Raw genomic sequence first — 20,149 nt, 5'->3', positions numbered from 1 at the left:
TTTTTCCTAGCATGGGCTCCATACAAAAAGAGTAGCATGAATCAATTATATTTGTTAGCTAATATTTAATTTTCTTCATTTAAAAAGGACAAAGATAAGACTTTAAGATCACCAGTCATCTTACCAAATTGAGTTGCTGTAATACTAATCAAAAAGAAAGAAATGGTTATTCTCTGATATCTTACTAAGAAGTAATTATATATTATTATTTTTAATTTATTTTTTTAATTGTATATTTTTAATTAAACTTTTTACTGACTATAAAAGTAATATGTATTTATTTTAGAATTTTAGAAAATCCATTAGGTCTTATTCTACCTGATTCTCTAGACTTGAGGTTGGAAAGTATTTTAAGGAACGGGAGGGTATTTCAATTTAATATCTGCTTACCTAACAATCACTAGGAAATTGTACTTGGAAAGAAAGTAAAATCTATAATTGTTAAAATGAAATTTCAATGGCATAATTGTTTATTCTTTTCTCCCTTCTAAGAATTACTAAAAATGAATTTTCTTTTAACTTGGATGCACATTGATGTGGAAAAGATTCTGTCAACCTATCACTTCCCTTGCTTTAACTAGATTTTATTAAAATACAAGGCAAGGAAAGCAAGTTATGCTCTTATAATTACCACCCTAGTATCTTCTAATATGATTGTGGCTCAAAGGAGGCAATGCGTTCCAAAGAATAATATCACAAATTATGTTTTTCAGAAATAGAGTGTAAAAAGACTTTTATTTCTTTAAAAAAAATCACAAAGAGATAAAAAGGACACAATTTAGAATAGCTAAAGTTTAAAAAGATTAAAAATACAAATTGTTGGTGATGACGTGGAAGAGTTAGAACTCTCATACTCTGTTGGTTGGATGTCAAATGGTACAACTACTTTGGAAAACCATTTGACAGCTTCTTGAAAAGTTCAACATACCTAACATATGATCTAGCCATTCACTCATAGACGTTAACCCAAGAAAAATGAAAATATATGTCTCAAAAAATCATATACACAAATGTTTATAGCATCTTCATTCAAATATCCCCAAACTAGAAAAGATCCAAATGTCCTCCAACAAATGAATGGATAAAGATAATGAGATATATACATATAATGAAATATTACTCAGCCATAAAAGAGAATGAAGTGCTGGCCAAGCAGCATGATGGATGCATCTGAAAACCATCATGCTGAATGAAAGAAGCCAGGCTCAAAGAAATTCATCCCCTCTGACATTCCATTGATAGGAATTCTAGAAAATGCAAAAAGGAGAGTAGTGGTTGCCTGGGAATGGCAGGGATTGGCTGTGATGAGGAAACTTTTAGAGGTAATGGGAATATTCTGAATCTTGATTATAGTGGTGGTTCCTTGCGTGTGTATCTGTCAAAACTCCTCAGATTGTAAGCTTCCAATGGATGTAGTTTACTGTACCTTAATAGAGTTGAAAAATAAGCATTTTTTTTTTAAGTGAAAATACAGCTTTTTTTATGATAAGCACTTGCCAAAAATGAGCCACCTCATTTTTAGCATTTGAGCCTTTAAGAAGTCTCTTTGCTGAACAGTTCTCTCTTTTATCATGGTCTGCGGCTCATCTAGATGAAACATGGCAATTTCTGGCAAGTGACTGTATTTTGTTTTGGAATGAGAATCTGGCTTTGAAGGTAAAGAATTTTTCCAATATGTTAATGGACAGAGATATTCAGGGATACAGGTTTAGAGGAAATCTTTATGGGATTGTCAATCCACAGCCATAAGAATTTTTATTCCCTTATAAAGTTACCTTTATTTCCTGTGACAGGTCTCATTTACTATCATTTCCCTTAAAAATAATTAATAATAATATATTAATAGTTAATTTATGAAATGATAAAGCTGAAAAGTGCTTCTAATGTATTTTAATGTATTACCCAGATAAGTGAAACTTCTGTTGGACTCTGTTATGAAAGTAGTATTCACCATCTCAAGCTTTAAGCACGTAGCCCACTAAATTAGCTATTATGTAATTTTATTATAATCTTCAAAGATATTTGTAATATACTTACTGAAATTTCTGAAAAATATTTTGAGACTATACCCTCTGGAACCTCTAAGTGAAAATTGCACCTCAGGAGATAACTGTCACTTTTATTGTATTTTAAAATATCTTCTTTCCTGGAGATTATCTGTTTTTCTAGTAGGATAGCACCAACTTGTATAAACTCAAGGAGGAAAATTTGCTTGATTCTTTTGTAGAGTGTTCCATTCAGGAATATTCTTTTAAGTCATTTTTGTGTTCCAGCAGGCTGAGATCAGTTCTATACGGGAAAACAAAGACAGACTAAGTGACAGTACTACGGGTAAGATGAAGGGGCATTTTTGTTCCCTTGACCGATCTCTATTTCATGTTCCTCTAAGAGAGCAAAGGCCAAGCAGGGGTACCCTGTCTGGGGAAGTTGGAGAATCCAGGGTGCCACCCTAAGGCTGCCAACGGTGCACAGCCTGGTACTCTCTACTTCAGGGGGCTTTCACCTAGATTAAGGAGTCCCTGAGCTTGGGTGTGAAATATATCTCTGTTTTCATCCGTTCCTAATTTAGCATTAGCACTTCCTTCAATTATGAAGATAGGCAATAAGCCCCAGTGGTATTAGCAGATCACTGATTCTGACACCAAGAAAATTCACAGATAATATCATATCCCCTCGCTGTTATTACAGATACCTTGAAAGATCATTTACAGTATCTCTGCTAGAAATTATGGCTGTTATTAGACCTGCTTCCAGATCTTGTTGTTTGGTGTGTTACAAAGGTCGCCAATTACTGTAACCTGTACATTCTATTTTTTTTAAACATCTTTATTGGAGCATAATTGCTTTACAATGGTGGGTTAGTTTCTGCTGTATAACAAAGTGAATCAGCTATACAGATACATATATCCCCATATCCCCTCCCTCTTGCGTCTCCCTCCCACCCTCCCTATCCCACCCCTCTAGGTGGTCACAGAGCACGGAGCTGATCTCCCTGTGCTATGCAGCCGCTTCCCACTAGCGATCTACTTTACATTTGGTAGTGTGTATATGTCAGTGCCACTCTCTCTCTCCGTCCCAGCTTATTTTATGCATCTTAAAACATCGTTTTGAGATGAGGTCCATAGGCTGTACGCTGCCAGCTAGCGGCCCTCCTCACAACTGGGCAGCAGGTTATTTCTTGAAGGGAGAGCCAACTGAGCACCTCCACGGCTGCCACAATCTAACTTTTCTACTTCTGACTTTTAAAAGACACATACAAAGAGTGTTAATGAAATCACAGTGAAATCACACACTATCATATTGTCTTCACCAAGACACGGTTTAATTCATTGTATCGAGTCCATCCTGTTGCTTTATCCTCTAAGAATGTAGGACGGTATATGCAGAATCAATTTGAAATGTAGAGCAGATTACTTCAAAGGCCCCTTTTTGCTCCAGCATTCAGTTTCTTAGTCTGTTATGTATTTCATATGTGTTTGGAGCCCTTAACTTACAGACTTGAGAAATATTAAGAAATATTCCTGGCAGAGAACAATGTTAATATAACTGAACAGTTGCTACACTGTATACTTTAAAAGCCATCCATCATGGCTTAGAAGTAATTTTTGTTGCTTAGAATTACCCTCATGCTCCCTCCCAACCCCCTGGTTCATTCCAAGCTGACCAGACTCTTTGTCAAGAACGCTCATAAAGCTGTGGTTTAGACACCAGACACGATTAGTAAGCATTTCTATGAAGAAATGTCATTTTGTATCCTTCCAAATTAAGATTAAAGTTTTTGGGCTTCCCTGGTGGCGCAGTGGTTGAGAGTCCCCCTGCCGATGCAGGGGACACGGGTTCGTGCCCCGGTCCGGGAAGATCCCACATGCCGTGGAGCGGCTGGGCCCGTGAGCCGTGGCCGCTGAGCCTGTGCGTCCGGAGCCTGTGCTCTGCAACGGGAGAGGTCACAACATTGACAGGCCCGCGTACCACAAAAAAAAAAAAAAAAAAAAAGATTAAAATTTTTATCCTTGCATTAAATGGCTCGAGAAAATTTTTAAGTAACAGTAGAAATTTGGATCAGTGCTATTCAGAGTGTGGTCTCTAAACTGTTGCCAATCTAAAATAACTAAGGAGTTTAGAGCAGAAAGTCATCCAGCCAAGCACACTGTTTTGCCCACCTGACAATTTTGTTTCCATAGGAAGACTTTCTGGATGAAGGAAGCAGTACATTGAGTGACATTCTGGAGGACGTTTCTTGTCTTGTCTCAATGAGAACTTTGAGTAGCACAGCTTTAAAGGTTATTTCAGCACGATAATCAGTAGAATCTCAAATAGTTCTGGTTTACCAACAGTGTTTACTGTGGGATTCAGAGAAGGCTGTTTCATGGTGGGTGGTCAGAGAATGTTTTAAGGAAGAGGCAGAGTTTGCCATGAGTCTTGAAGGATGCCTAAGAGGTATCTAGCCAAAGAGATGCTACAAGGGCAGTCGTATGGATGAAGAATTAAAGAAGCAGCCTTGTGTTGAGAATATAGAGGATGTGATAGAAGCGCTGAATCTGATGAAAATGGGATACTAGAGAAAAACATCAGGAGTTATAAACCTGAAAAAAAGTAGACTGGAGCCAGATCCTATTGGCCTTAATCCAGATGAAGGAATTTGGAGGTTATTTTTAGAGGGAGAGCAATTAAAGCACTTGAACCAAAGGAATGACCCTATCAAAGTATGTTTTAGGAAGATTAGTCTGACAGTGTTGTTGGTACAGGCTACATTTTCACTAGAGGAGAGAGAGAGAGATTTGTTAGGAAGCCATTTGTAGAGTTACCAAGTATGGTGATGAAGTTTGAACTAGAGTGATGGATGTGGGAATAAGAAGTGAACCAGATTCCAGAGGTCTATCTGAAAGGATTCACAGAATGGGATGTATTAGGCATGGGAGGAACAAAAAACAACCAAGGTGTGGCACTTGATTAAGTGAACGGAAAATGTGTGACCGAATCCATCAGTTTTCAGATGTGCTTATTTGTGTCCAGGCACCTAGTATATGTGTTAGGGGAACGCCAGTAAGGAAACCCCAGGACCTGAGAATTGCTATTCATCTATCCAGCTGCAGGGGGCTTTCAGTCATAGTCTGGACCAGGAGGAAGAACTGGATTGGGTAGAAAGTGAGTTTGTAAGAGGTCAGAGAAATAACAGTTTAATTTTTAAAATATTATTTTAAATTGCCTGTCTCTTTTCCAAGGTGCTGATAGCTTATTGGATATAAGTTCTGAAGCTGACCAACAAGATCTTCTGGTCCTACTGCAGGCAAAAGTTGCTTCTCTTACCTTACACAATAAGGAATTACAAGATAAATTACAGGTAGGTAAACAGATTGCCAACACGGTCTGTTCTGTAGGGTTCAAGCTATTGGGTTTTTCAGGGTTAGTCAGGTGATATTTTGTTTTAGACATTGACCTTAGTTTCTTCTTTTTAAAATTAGCCTTAAGCATTTTATAGTTTCAAATTATTTGTTTCTTGAGAGAGTTTATTCATTAACTATTTTTGTAAATTGGTAAATTATATGATTATATACATCGTATGATATATATGACAATATATATACATATATGTGCACACACATATATATGGTTAGTCAGTTATTCACTTAGTAAAGTTGATTACGTAGCAGATTTAAGAACTTGATAAGAAGTAGCTGTACTAAGCCCATTGTCCCTCTTGGCAACTACAATAATATGAGAAACAAAGGAAAAATTTGAGTCAGAGGCTCTTCAGCCAAAACAAATCTCACGTTTTTAAAGTGGCACACATAATCTGTCCTGAGAGAGCACAGAAGAAGCTTAGAGTCATTAGTCCGACTCCCGCGTCCCGGACCGTATTTTTTCACGGGGCAAGAGGACGCGTGCAGAGCCATCCTGCTGCTCTCCCACGTGTAAGGTTCGGAATCACTCTCTCATTGCAGTTGCTTGCTCATCTAACCCCACCTTTGGTGCTATTTCATTCTTGCCTTTTTTTTCCAGGCCAAAACACCCAGGGAGGCAGAAGCAGACCTGAGCTTTGACTTTTACCATTCTGCTGAAACTGACTTGGCCCCATCCCTGGGCAAACCTAGTGAAACCCCTCCTCCAGACTCCAGACCATCTCCATCTGTCTTAACACATTCCTTGAGTAAATCCACTATCGACAGCGATGTCAGAATCCAGCAACTACAGGAGATTCTACACGACTTGCAGAAGAAATTGGAGAGCTCTGAAGCAGAGAGGAGAGAGCTGCAGGCCGAGCTCCAGGCCAGAAGGACAGAGTCGGTGTGCTTAAACAACTCGGAGATTTCAGAGAACGGCTCCGACCTCAGCCAGAAGCTTAAGGAAACTCAGAGCAAGTACGAGGAAGCTATGAAAGAAGTCCTGAGCGTGCAGAAGCAGATGAAACTAGGCCTGGTCTCACCGGAAGGCGTGGATACTGACTCAGGCCTCCGTGAGCTGAGGATCACAGAGGAGGAAATAGACGTGCTAAAGCGGGATCTCCAGAACGCACTGGAAGAAAGTGAACGAAATAAAGCGAGAGTGAGAGAGATGGAGGAAAAGCTTGCAGAGAGGGAGAAAGGGGTGGTTATGAAGCCACCTGGGGAAGAGTTCGAGGAAATGAAAAGCTCGTATTGCTCGGTAATTGAGAATATGAACAAGGAGAAGGCGTTTTTGTTTGAGAAATACCAAGAGGCCCAAGAAGAAATCATGAAATTAAAAGATACACTGAAAAATCAGATGACCCAGGAGGCGGGCGATGAAGCTGGGGACATGAAAGAGGCCATGAACAGGATGATAGATGAACTCAACAAGCAGGTGAGTGAGCTGTCCCAGCTGTACAAAGAGGCCCAGGCCGAGCTGGAGGACTACAGGAAGAGGAAATCTCTAGAAGACGTCACAGCTGAATACATCCATAAGGCAGAGCACGAGAAGCTGATGCAGGTGACCAGCGTATCCAGAGCGAAGGCTGAAGAGGCCCTGTGTGAAATGAAGTCGCAGTATTCCCAAGTGCTGAGTGAGCTGACCCAGCTCAAACAGTTGGTGGATGCACAGAAAGAGAACTCTGTCTCCATGACGGAGCATCTGCAAGCGATAACCATGCTGCGGACCACTGCCAGAGAGATGGAGGAGAAGATAGGCAGTCTTAAAGAGCACCTTGCGAGCAAGGAAGGGGAGGTGGCAAAGCTGGAGAAACAACTCCTAGAGGAGAAGGCGGCCGTGACCGACGCGATGGTGCCCAGGTCTGCCTATGAGAAGCTCCAGTCGTCTTTGGAAAGCGAAGTGAGTGTGTTGGCCTCAAAATTAAAGGATTCCGTGAAAGAGAAAGAGAAGGCCCATTCAGAGGTTGCCCAGATTAGAAGCGAGGTCTCACAAATGAAAAGGGAAAGGGAAAACATTCAGACTCTCTTGAAATCCAAAGAGCAAGAAGTAAATGAACTTCTGCAAAAATGCCAGGACGCTCAGGAAGAGCTTGCAGAAATGAAGAGAGATTCTGAAAGCTCTTCAAAACTGGAAGAGGATAAAGACAAGAAGGTTGGTGAGACTGTACTGCTGTTGAATTTCGAGCTAGTGTACGCTAGGACTTTCAACCTTCACTTACTGCGGTTAACATTTTTACCATTTGTAAGCACTGACCTATTGTGAATGGTCAGCGGCTCCACACATGACTCCCTCTGTCCCCAAAGCCACGTTAAAAATAGGAGGGTGGACATTTATTTAAAAAAAAAACAACTCATCTTCTACTGCTTCCCTCATACCAAAGCATTTTCACATGTGTGGGACATGTTTTCCCTTTAAAAATTATTTTACAGAAGCCCTGCCAGGTGTCAGGGATCAGAAGTGAACCCACCAACTGAGAAGCATTTGTGACCCATCTTGAACTTCTACTCTGTTGGAATCCAGACAGATTCCTCTGTCATATGAAAACCCAATTACTCCCAGACTTGATATTGCTTCCCTAAACCCCACGAGCTTTCCTCTGAGTCAGTATAAAAACCCTCCCCGGGCCCCATTTTCAAAGGTGTACAGGATAATAAGGCGGGAAGTGTGAGGGGCAGGCGATGTGAGATGGGCTGGGCGGGGAGGAAGGAGGAAAGTAAAGGGAAAAGCGGATGATGCTTCCGTGCCTGGATCTGCTCTGCATTCCCGGTCTCCTGGGTCAGATGTTCTGAATGGCATTCATGAGAGCATTTTTTATCTTTTATTCCTTCATTATAATGAATGTTTCAAAAAGAGCTCCTGAAGCCAAGAGACGGGGTGGAGGTGGGCGATTGTCTTCACTACGAGGCAAGATGCCCGGGATACCAGGGTTTCTAAAACTTATTCCTGACTGCCCACGTCAGCAATATGGAGCAAGACCTAGCTGTCTTCAAATAAGGAATACCTGAAATCCTGTTTCTGATTTATTTTTTCAACCGTCCCCCTTTTAAGGGTGAACCCATGTCACAGCTTTTGTTACCTTTTCAGGCCCCAAAACACAGTCTCTCATTCGGGGGGCTCTTGTCTGCATTGGAATGGCCTTAGAGGGCTTTGTTTGGTTTGCCTGATTTTATCTGTTTTTATCTGATTTTATGTTTCATTTTATGGCTTTTCTTTTAAAAATAACAAAGGGGTTGCTGCAGTCCCAGAGGCCAGGAGAGGCTATGTTACAGGTTGAGAAATAGGTGGAGTCTTGCTTCTGCCATCACGTTCTTGCCTACTGATAGAGCTTTCCTTTCTCGCCAGATAAACGAGATGTCGAAGGAAGTCGCCAAGTTGAAGGAGGCCCTGAACAGCCTCTCGCAGCTCTCCTACGCCACGAGCTCGTCCAAGAGGCAGAGCCAGCAGCTGGAGGCGCTGCAGCAGCAGCTGGCTGTGAGTGGACGTGCTTCTGCGGCCTGGCTGGGGGTGTGGGGAGACAGACGGCACACCAGGGGGAGCGGGGAGCCAGCGGGCAGACGCCCAGCCTGAAGGCGTGTTGCGCCTCGGTGAGCAGCTGACTACAGACTTCTGTGATGAAGGCCAGAGAGGGAGCGGATGGATTTCTCAGTCATTGCCTGCAGTGCGATGGGTAACAGGTATCAGTGAGAAGGAAGGGAGGAGTCCACAGGACAGTGGGAGGAGGCCTCTTGTTCACTCTTCCACTCACTTTTTACCCTTTCTCCATTCTTCTGCCATGGTCGTCACTGTCTCTGGCAGCGGCGAGAGCTGTTTCTTATTAGGGGCCAGGATCTCTGGTAGTTGTATGTCTGCATGTCTGAAGCTGCTTCTTGGCCTGTCTCCTGAGTTCACCCAGGAAAGCCCTTTCATGTCTGTATTCGTTTCCGATGGCTATTGTAATACAGCGACACAAACTTGGTTTAAAACAACACGAACTTATTACTACAGTTCTCGAGATCCATACGTCTGAAGAAACCAGTTTCACAAAAGTCAAGCCAAGGTGCCAGCAGGGCTGGTTCCTTCTCGAGGCTTTAGGGGAGAATCCATTTCCTTGCCTCTTCTGGCTTCTAGAGTTTGCCTGAATTCTTTGGCTCGTGGCCCCTTTCTCCATCCCCAACGCATATCACTCCAGCCTCTGATTCCATCCTCCCATCTCCTCCTTCCACCTTTGACCTTCTTGCCTCCCTCTTATAGGACCCTGGTGGTTACGTTTTAGATCCACCCAGATAATCAGGATAATCTTCCTTTCTATCTCAAGATCCTTAATCTGCAAGTCCGTTTGGCCTTATAGGTCACACTCCCAGGTTCTACGGATTAGGACGTGGGCATCTTTGGAGGGCTATTAGTCAGTCTATCACAATGTCTGTAAAGTTTTAGTCCTTGAGGGTATGTTACATTTTGCACGTGACGGTTAGTCTATCCTGGACTGTTTCTAGCTTCCATTTACAAACAGGACCTGGATTTTGTGATTTCTTCAGTACAGACTCAATACTGGTGAATGCAGGTTTCTACAGTCCTTACTCCGGCTGGCCACAAAGTACAAAACCAGCTTTTCTTGTGTCGCCAGCTCTACTAGAGCAGTGGAGGAGTAGTCAGGGAAGGAGAAGTTGCTCTTGACTGTGTTTTGCAGGTCATTTTTCTGATCAAGTGATTATCACAGACTTGTAGATAAAGTACTAATGATTTATACAGTCCTTCTTAGTTATTCAATATGCATTTAATGAGCTTTTATGTATCAGTAATATACAAGGTGCTGATGATATAAAAATGAATAAGACACAGTCCTTGCCTTCAGTGTAGTAAGCGTCCATTGATAGGTGCCCAACGTGCTGTGGGCATAGAGAGGCAATGTGCTCACCCAATCTGGGTGAGTCTCTGAAGGCTTCCTGCAGGAGGCGATGGTTGTGCTGAATCTCAAAGAGACGAGTAGGAGGCAGCAGGGACTGGGATGTGGCATTTAGATGGCCCATGGTAGCCATGGCAACCACAGTTCCAGTGGAGGGGTGGAGTATGGATGGCCAAGGCTGGCTGCTGGAGAAGTGACTAAGGAGCTAGGCGTCTGCCGGGGCTGAAGAGTCACAGCAGGAGGCAGGGGAAGCCTAAAGCAGGTTTGCTGCAAAGATGGGAGATGGTGGTGAGGGAGTGGGATGCTTTCAACTGAGATCTCAGAGGCAATGACTGAAGCAGGGCTCTGACCATGAGAGCGGGTGGCTGGAAGGAGGGACAGGTCATGAAGCTGAGGTCGAGGGACTGAGAGGCCAGGGTGGTGGGTGGCTCATCCACGTGGATACTGAAGTCAGCCAAGTGATGACAGAAGCAGAACCGGAACGGAAGACAGTGATCAGAAGACAAAGCTATAAATGATGGAGTGGAGGCAACCAAGAGGTGGGAGGAAACTGCACAGAGAGGGCTACCAAGCGTACCTTCTACTGGCAGGAACTTCAAAGACTGAGGTTTCAAAGGGTTTCCTTGAATAGGAAGGACGCCTCACATCTGACACTGTTGGGGAGGAGGTGAAACTGGCTACTGATAGACTCCAGTAGATTTTTAAAGTGATCCATATGTGATAGTCTAAATTTCCATCATGACGTAGACAGAAAGGCCTCTTCTTAGACGAGTTAAGAGCTGAGTTGAGATCCTTGAAATAGTCACTAGGAGGAATTGGAATTACAGCTCAACAAGGAGAAATAAAATCATTAACAGCTGTGCTGAGGGACCATTTGAGGTTGGTGCCGTCACCCTGTTGACCTCCTTGGTACGCTGACAGCTAAATCATTGAATTCCCCAGGGATTATACACCACTTGGCTATATAGAAGGTGATCGATAAACTCTCTTTAAAAGAATAATTTTTTAAATTAATAAATATTTGGTCATTGTATACGATAGAAAAGTTGGAAGATACAGAAAACTCTGGAAAAGCTCCTATAAATTAAAACTGCCTACAATCCAACCACTCAGAGACAATAACTTTTTGCATTTGACAAAGTAGATAGTTCCTTGCACTGTTTACTTTGTGCGACTATATCTGTATTCTTTGCCTGAGTATGTATATATTTTTTTAAACAAATTCGGGATTATCATATCTAGTTTTTACATGAATTTTTTCTAGGGTTGACATACCAAGATGTGAAACAGGTAGTTTTTTCCCCTAAGAATATTGACAAGCATTCCAAACTACACAATCCTCTGAGTTCACAGCAATTCTGAAAGCTTCCTGTGCTAGTTGCTGGAAGGAATCACTAGGGTAGCGTTTGGCCGCAGCTTTCTCCTAGTTTTTTTGTTTTTTTTTTAAAGGTTTCCTAAGCTCTTGAACAATGTCAAATTGTCTCTTTCTAGGAGTGCAAGAAACAACACCAGGAAGTGATATCAGTTTACAGAATGCACCTTCTGTACGCTGTGCAGGTATGGTGTCTGGGGATCCTAAAGAGATACCACAGCAGGTCTTGCCCAAACGCCCATCATGAAACTAGTAGAGCAGATGAGAATTTGAGAAGACAGCTCTTCATTGGAAAGCTTTTTAGAACACCTTCTGCTTTGCTTTGGATTTTGTGTTGGGAGCCCCATGCCCTGTTAACCAGGAGCAGCCTCCTTTGTTGGGAGCTTGAAGGAGGGTGTGGGGGCAGCTGCCCATCAGGAGGAGGGGTCTAGGTGTTATTTTCCGGGTTTGATGACATTCTCAGAGCTATCCGTACCATCTACTGCAACTGTTGGTGCTTTGGCTGGCTGGGCTCATACTCGCTACTGAGATGCCAGAAACCCTTTGCTGAGGAGTCTGGTAGGAGACCCAGCCCCCTCATCCTCCGGAGGAAAAAGAGCAGGGTTGTGTCTTTGACTCAGCTCCTCCTAGAAATGTGGGAATGGGTAGGGCCAACATTTCCTTGAAGATCGGGGAGGGTGGGAGGGCAGTGGGAAGCCAAGGGCTCATCCCAGCCAGCCATCTCACTCCCCAGGTGAGGCAGTGCCAGGATTTAGTTTCTGAGTGTTGTTTTCTTTTGTTTTGGTTTACACCTTTTTGATGTTATTTTTCTAACAAGTGCTTTAGCTTTTCAGTGTTCAGCCCCCCCTCTACCTCTGTTGTTTTCTGCATTTTGAAGTTCCTGTGGGGCAACAGCCTCTGCCTTTTATTCACCTCCTTCCTCGCTCCCCCATGGTCCTGCGTGATTTGTGTCCAAGTCATGATATCGTAGGTTATTCTAATGAGTGTCTTTTGTTGGAATTTCCTAGGGCCAGATGGATGAAGATGTCCAAAAAGTACTGAAGCAAATCCTCACCATGTGTAAGAACCAGTCCCAGAAGAAGTAAAGTGGATTCCTTGGCAGGACACTGGCCCCTTGTTGTCCACCTTACGTTAGATCCGGAGTTGCTGGCAACCACTGCCATTGTTCTCATTCGTGGTATCACTGTGACCCTTGTAATAGAGCTTCTTCCCTTTCCAGAGGCTTCTTTCTGAGGATGGGGCCCAGGAGAAGACTGTCCTCCTCAGAACCGCTTAGAAACTTCGAAGCAGCAGAGGTGAAAGATGCTGTCATCCCTTCTGATTCCAGAGCTGGGATCGTCCACGCTGGTGGCAGGCATCCTCCTTGGTACCTGCCCAGCTGAGGGACTTCATCACTGAGTGACACATCGATGCTCCACGCAGCCGTGCTTCCGTTCCTACGCTCGGGCTGTGCCGTTCAGCACAGCAGTGTTCTTTTTGCCTTTGGTTTCCTATCCCCCAAACATGACTTAATTTCTAACCAAATTAGTATGGCACTAGTTATGAGCTGCATGCTTTAGACCCTTTATCGTGATAATCTTGTGGATTTAAAAACGCTAATTCCATCTTTTTCTTCCCCATCTGCCTTATATTTCTCACCACCCCGCTTATCAATCTTATAGTTTGATGAGCACTGTTAACTTAGATATGAAGTTTTAAAACAAAAGCAAATTGCCCTTAAAAGTTCTTTTTAAGTAAACCGCTGACATATTGCAAATTTTCTATGCAAACTTGCCTCCTGCTGTTTCTTATGCACGAAGCTCAGGAAATCCAAACATTTGTGTTCAACGAGGGATAGTAAATTGCGTGTTTACAGCCAAAAGAAATGCCTCATCATTTTTAACCTCAATTTTTTAAAAGTGTTTTTTTTTCCTCTACAATATTTTTATTGGCTCTTAAAGATGTTTTCATATCTAAATCCCTAAGTAAGTGAAATTTACATTAGACTGTATCAGCAAAATATTTTTTAGGTAATCATGTTTAAGACTTTAAAAAGTATATAACCTTTTCCTCCGGGTTTTCAGCTATAGCAGGAGGTGGTTCTGTATTCCAAACTCAAAATGAGCCGCCACCAACACCCCTAGACTTCCTGCCATCGTGTTCTCAGAACTGTAGCACGTCTCTGAATATAGTAAATCCTCTTACCCACTGAATATTTTTGAATGCCCCAACTCTACCAGCACCTGTAAATTATCTCTAGAAGGGCTGTTAGTACCAACGAGTTTTTCAACTTTGAAGCAAAAAATCCTGGTAAACATTATGGTGCCTAGCTGAGGTCTTGGGAGAAAACATTCCTGTTCACTTTACTTTCAGGTTAACTTGCTTGCAGCTTCCCTTACAGCCTTGATCTTATTGAGAGATGTAAACTGAATTACGGAAATCTCTACAGTATAGAACTGAAAGCATAGGCCGGCTCTGACAGGGCCGCCTGGGCTCAGAGGCCACTTGGTAGCACTGTGTTGGATGAGGACCAACGACAGCGAAGCAACACCGGCTTTCGAGCCTGGTGTTACCTTTCTTAAGTTGTTTATAGTTCGGCAATTTCGAACACCCTCCAAAGAAAACTGTGAAAGGACTTTCTGTCACAGCACTTAAGAAAACACAAAACCATCCCCCTCCCAGCTCCACACAGAAATGCTGCAGAGTGTAAAACTTGAGACATTTTGTAGGAAGCCTGACAAAGTGTAGCCTTTTATCTTGTTTCAGGATGCATATTTATTACAAGTACTCTGGTTAAATATTGAAAAGTTACATGCTGTAGTTTAGCATTTTGCCTTTGTAATTTACAGAAAGTATTGCAGAAAATAAACTTTTGTTTCATTTTGCATCTCTGTGGTTGATTTGGGGCACCTTTGCAAGCATGCCCGTACAGCTTCTGAAGTTCAGCTAACTAGCGTTTCGGGGCAAAGGTTTTTATACCGTGTTGTGCTCCACCGGTGGCCGTTGTCCGCAGTCTCTCACACAGTGTGTCATATCATTTCGTCCCCTAGCTCCTGGGGTTACCTTGAACTCTACCCCAAGCAACACCCACTTTTGGGCACTTGCATCACAGTTCTTTCATTTAAAATTGCCTCTCAGTTGATCTGTAGTCTTTTTTTTTTTTTAACTATTTAAAAGCTTCCATTAGGTTTTTTTTTCTCTTTTTTTTTCTTTGCTTTTTTGAAAAAGTAATACATACACGTGGTTTTTCTTACATTATCCTATCACATTACAAGGTTAATTCATTCCTGAAAAAAACTCCTGTAGGGTGAATTCTTCCAGGTTGAAAGCATAATTGAAACACCAGATGACAAATGAAATGGGTGCAATTATTTAAATAGCTAACATGGTTCTTCATAACACAGCATAACAAGGCCATCTCCCTTCATTAAGGCCATTTCCCTTGCTAACAATACGATTCTACTGCCTCGCTCTCAGCTCCTGTTGCCAAGGCATACCATACATACTCAACTGAACCCTTCCTCAAGCCCCACCTCTGGGAAGAAAAAGGACAAAAGATATCAATGAAAATAATGCAAATAGTGTCTGAGGTTATTACTATTTTAAATTATCGAGTGTGCACCCTGAAAGGAGAACTCACCTCAAGAGAGGCCAACCATTCAACTCAGAAGATGATTTCTTTCTTTTTTTTTTTTTTTGCCACGCCTCCCAGCATGCGGGATCTTAATTCCCATACCAGGGATCAAACCTGCGCCCCCTGCAGTGGAAGTGTGGAGTCTTAACCACTGGGCCACCAGGGAAGTCCCAGAAGATGATTTCTTGGTGACACTCAAATGAGCACTTAACCTAGATAAATCCAAACCAGACTTCTTAAATGAAAAGAACTGCCTCATATGCCAAAGGCAGGGTCTGAAAAGAAACTGTCATCCTGCAGCAGTGGTTATATATCACAGGATATAATTGTAGGATAAATGAGATAAACTGAAAATAAATCTCTCCTCCTGATTCTTAGTTTACCACCCCAGAAGCAACAGCTGTTAAGTTTCTTGAATGACCTAACACATTCTATGTCTGTATGTACATGTAGGCATGTATTTTATTTTCCCCTTTAAATATAGAAATTTCTGGACCATACTTTTTCCACTTAAAACATCCTGGAGGTTGTTCTTTGTCAGCACACACATCCTTTTTAACTGCTGCATAATGTTTCATGGTATGTGCTTTTTTTTTTTTTTAAACTAACTCCTCATTGATGGGCAATTAATCTGCTTCCAGTATTTTACAGTCCTAAAAGTGATGTGATGACTATGCTATGTATGCATATGTGCGAGGACCATTTGGATAATTTTCAAATTGCCCATTTTCACACTAGCTTCCATCATGTGATACAGGAATGCAGAGGATAAAAGTAGAATAGCATATGGGTCATCACAGTGAGTGGGCAAGAATGGCCTTTTTCTTCACATTGGTTACAGAAGAGTCATCAACTTGTTTTTCTTACATACACTTTCAGACTGACTCCAAAGCCTTTAACAATTAAACCCACCAATCTTAAGATAAACACATGATATGCCACGTGGGGAAAATGCTCCCAGAACATGTTGATGCACAACCTTTTGCCACGTGGCCTCACTGTGGAATGCTGGGTGCTGACAGCAGTAGAAACACCATCCATCAAAGACGGGGGTGATGCAAGGTTTAAAAGGCAGACTGCAAGGCAAAGAGTGAGCTGGAAAAAGTAACAGACGGAGGCATTCACAGGAGCAATTTCTGTTCACCTGTTCAGGGCAGAGAACTGTCCAGCATTCGGGGAGTGTGTGGCATATCTGTGAAAGAAAGGACAAAAGCTCAACTACGACGGTCGCCATAATTGGGTCATAGGACCTGGTTGAGGGAGCAATCAAAGTGGGTTCCAGGAGATGGAAAGGCTCCCTTGAGGAGTAAATCCCCAAGAGGTGGAGGCGAGTAGAAGAGAAGGAAAGAGACATTTCTGTACATTCAGTATAAACCAAGCCCTAAAAATGGGAAGAAACAATATTTCAGGAACGGCGACTGGATGTACCAGATTATTAGTGGAGGATGTGGAGGGGGGAGAGCCAAATAACGTAAGCTTTTAATAAAGGAGGGGGGTAGTAAGAGTTACCTATCTGTCACCTTCAGATGTTTTTAAACCTATACTTTATTTTTCAAAAAACCCTTGAGGAAACATTATTGAGATCAATACTTCAGTTTCAAAATCACAGTAAAAATGGAGAGTTTGTTGTTCCAGTTTTGAATTTTTCAAATTTTAGAAACATTTTTAAACAAAACTTGAAAAGAGTTTACACTGAACACTCATGTGCTCATCACCTAGAGTCAAGCGTTAACATTTTCCTAGACTTGCCTTGTATGCATGTCTATCCACTTATCTATCCCAATTTCCATCCATTAGTCTGTTTCTTTTTGAGGCATTTTAAAATAAGTACAGAACATCCACACAGGCTACCCTGAAAATTTCAGTATACATATCATTAACTAGGTTTTAGTATTTGAAATTCTTTCTAGGTAAAGTTTACATAACAATGAAATGCATAAATATTAAGTGTACCATCTGATAAGTTTGGACAAGTAAATATGCCTGGGCAACAAACCCTATCAAGGTATAGAACGTTACCATTAGCCCAGAACATCCTCTCATCCTCCTTCCTTAAAATTAGCAAAGCCTGAAGGTATATGGGACAAAATCCAGGAGAAACAAGGCACACACTTCCAGGTGCCCTCTTCCAGTGGAGTTACATGGATATAGCTAATTGTCCCAGCAGTGATGTGTGACAACACTTCGGAAGTCTGGCCAGTCAGATTAGTCCACCCAAGCCTGGGTATCCAGGACTTTATTGGGGATCTATCATGAAGGCTTAAGTACCTGCATAACAATTTCAGCTATTCAGATTCCAGACCCCCCAGAGCAAAAACATGCATTCATCATACATCACATTTTAAGAATGAACTATTTAATCGGATTTGTACCACTTGGCCCAAAATGTCAAGCATACAAAAATGTTCTCAGACAGAATATTCTAATGGATCAGAACTCATTTCCCAGGAGCCAGTCTGAGGCCATTCCTGAAGATAGGCATTTTTAATGAATATGCAGGTTTTGAGCAACCCAGACATGTAAATTAATCCTTTAAACCTATACATTTAAATCAAGTTAAACACTCTGGTAGGCAGAATAACACTCCCCCAAAGAGGCTCATGTCCTAATTCCCTGGAATTTAAATAGTTTATGTTATATGGCAAAAGGAGAATAAAGTTTGCACATAGAATTAAAGTTGTTATTCAGCTGACCTTAAAACAAGGAGATTACCCTGGGTTACCCTGGTAAGGCCTGATGTAATCAAAAGGTTCTTTTAAAGCAGGAGAAGGAGTCAGAGATTTAAAGATGCTACACTGCTGGCTCTGAAGATGGAAGAAGAGCCATGAACCAAGGAAGGCAGGTGGTTTCTAGAAGCTGGAAAAGGCAAGAAAACAATTCTCCCTGAGAGCCTCCAGAAAGAACCGGTCTTGCTGACACCTGATCTCTAGGCCAGTGATGGTCATTGCAGACTTCTGACCTCCAGGACGAGGAGATAATAAATTCTTGTGGTTTTAAGCTGCTAAGTTTGTGATGACTTGTTACAGCAGCAATAGGAACCCAATATATACAGAGAGGCCAGAATCTCCACTAATGGAGAGTTCCTGAAGATGACTCAGTTTCTTAAGTGTTATTGAACACTAGTAATAAGCCAGGCACTGTGCTGAACGCTAAAGGCTCAGTGGTGGATATAAATCTGCTCACAAGAACCCCGCATCTGGTCAGACAGGGCCTGCCACCCAGCAGCTATTCAGTATTCACTGGGTGGGTGGGCAGGTGGAGATTTAGACGGATGGATTGCCCATAAGGCCCTGCATGACTTCCTCTTCTGCTGACCCACTCTTCTGTCTCTCTTTTCATTCTTTTTTTTTTTAATTTTAATTTTATTTTATTTTATTTTATTTTTTGCGGTACGTGGGCCTCTCACTGTTGTGGCTCACAGTTGTGGAGCACAGGCTCTGGACGCGCAGGCTCAGCGGCCATGGCTCACGGGCCCAGCCCCTCCGCGGCATGTGGGATCTTCCTGGACCGGGGCACGAACCCGTGTCCCCTGTATCGGCGAGCAGACTCTCAACCACTGCGCCACCAGGGAAGCCCGACTCTCTTTTCATTCTTAATTGAAACTTTTTCTGTTCTTGAATCCATTAAATTTGCTCCTGCCTCAGGGCTTTTGCACTTGCTATTAACATCTTACAATGCTCTTCTCGACATTTGTGTCATTTGCTCCCTTATTCCCTTGTGGTCTCTGCTCAATGCTACCTTGTCAGAGAAGCCCTTCTTAACTACACTGTATAAGCCAGTATACCCCTCCCCACATCCACATCACTTTCCAGATCCCTTGCCTGACTTTATTTTTCTCCATATAATTTGTTACTTCCATGTCAGGTGGTTCATCCCTTTCCTAAAGCTGGACACCTTAGCAGGGGCCTGAGACTGGCTGCAGGAAGAGGCGTTTTCCTAATTCACACAAAGTTGCTGCCTATTCCCTAAGCCACCTGCCTTTTTCTAACTTGCAGAGATGTCATATTATTTACTAGCAGCCCTGGTAGAAAAGAAGCTCTAGGAGAGTGAAATCTTTGTCGATTTGTTCGCTGTTGCTTTCCCTAATGCTTAGAAAGAACAGTGTCGGGCACATAGCAGGTATTCAATAGGTATTTTTCCTTGGATGGATGGACAGATGCATGGAAAAATTCAAAAGTAAATGGAGTGCCAAGAGACTTGTGAGAGTCATTATGAGACTCACAAGTGGATGGGATATCGTGGGAGCTCAGAAAGAAGGTATCTAACCCTGCCTTGAGAAGCTGGAAAATGTGTTTTAAGAAATTACACAGTCCAGGGACTTCCCTGGTGGTGCAGTGGTTAAGAATCGTCCTGCCAATGCAGGGGACACAGGTTCAAGCCCTGGTCCGGGAAGATCCCACATGCCGCAGAGCAACTAAGCCCACACGCCACAACTATTAAACCTGCGCTCTAGAGCCCATGAGCCACAACTACTGAAGCCTGAGCGCCTAGAGCCCATGCTCTACAACAAGAGAAGCCACTGCAATGAGAAGCCCATGCACCACAAGGAAGAGTAGCCCTTGCTCACCACAACTAGAGAAAGCCCGTGCACAGCAACGAAGACCCGAGGTGGCCAAAAAAAAAAAAAAAATCACACAACCCAAGAGAAAGTTTATTTGCATTTCCTTGTTCTTAGGTCTCACAGTCCTTGAGTTTGGAATCATTTGGAGCTAATCCCATTTGACTGGGGGTTGGAAGAGTCTAAAAGTACCCTATACACATGATTCCTCTGTGTGATTTCTGCAATAGCAAAGCTTTCGGTAATCAGGATCAAAGGAGAGTACGTGAACCCGCTGTAAAAGCACTATCCCCAGATTACTAGCATTCCATTCCAGAGTTAGCGAACAGAACTCAAGCA

The 20,149-nt window shown here is 42.5% G+C and overlaps 1 protein-coding gene across 10 annotated transcripts in view; it reads left to right on the top strand.

Moving 5' to 3' along the window:
- The window catches only part of RAI14 (retinoic acid induced 14), a 147,595-nt gene extending 133,092 nt beyond the window's left edge, over positions 1 to 14,503 (top strand). For 7 of the 10 annotated variants that reach the window (XM_060009615.1, XM_060009613.1, XM_060009614.1 and 4 more), the window contains 6 exons: positions 2,274 to 2,331; positions 5,223 to 5,341; positions 6,001 to 7,536; positions 8,728 to 8,856; positions 11,759 to 11,824; positions 12,647 to 14,503. In XM_060009615.1, the coding sequence (XP_059865598.1) occupies positions 2,274 to 2,331; positions 5,223 to 5,341; positions 6,001 to 7,536; positions 8,728 to 8,856; positions 11,759 to 11,824; positions 12,647 to 12,724 (1,986 nt within the window). In that variant the 3' untranslated portion in view covers positions 12,725 to 14,503. The remainder of the gene's footprint in view (positions 1 to 2,273; positions 2,332 to 5,222; positions 5,342 to 6,000; positions 7,537 to 8,727; positions 8,857 to 11,758; positions 11,825 to 12,646) is intronic. The other 3 variants (XM_060009618.1, XM_060009612.1, XM_060009616.1) reach the window with 2 other exon arrangements.
- The last annotated feature ends 5,646 nt before the right edge of the window (positions 14,504 to 20,149 follow it).

The sequence above is a fragment of the Delphinus delphis genome, chromosome 3 (genome assembly GCF_949987515.2).
Source record: "Delphinus delphis chromosome 3, mDelDel1.2, whole genome shotgun sequence".
NCBI lineage: Eukaryota > Metazoa > Chordata > Mammalia > Artiodactyla > Delphinidae > Delphinus > Delphinus delphis.
This window is presented reverse-complemented; position numbering and strand designations above follow the sequence as displayed.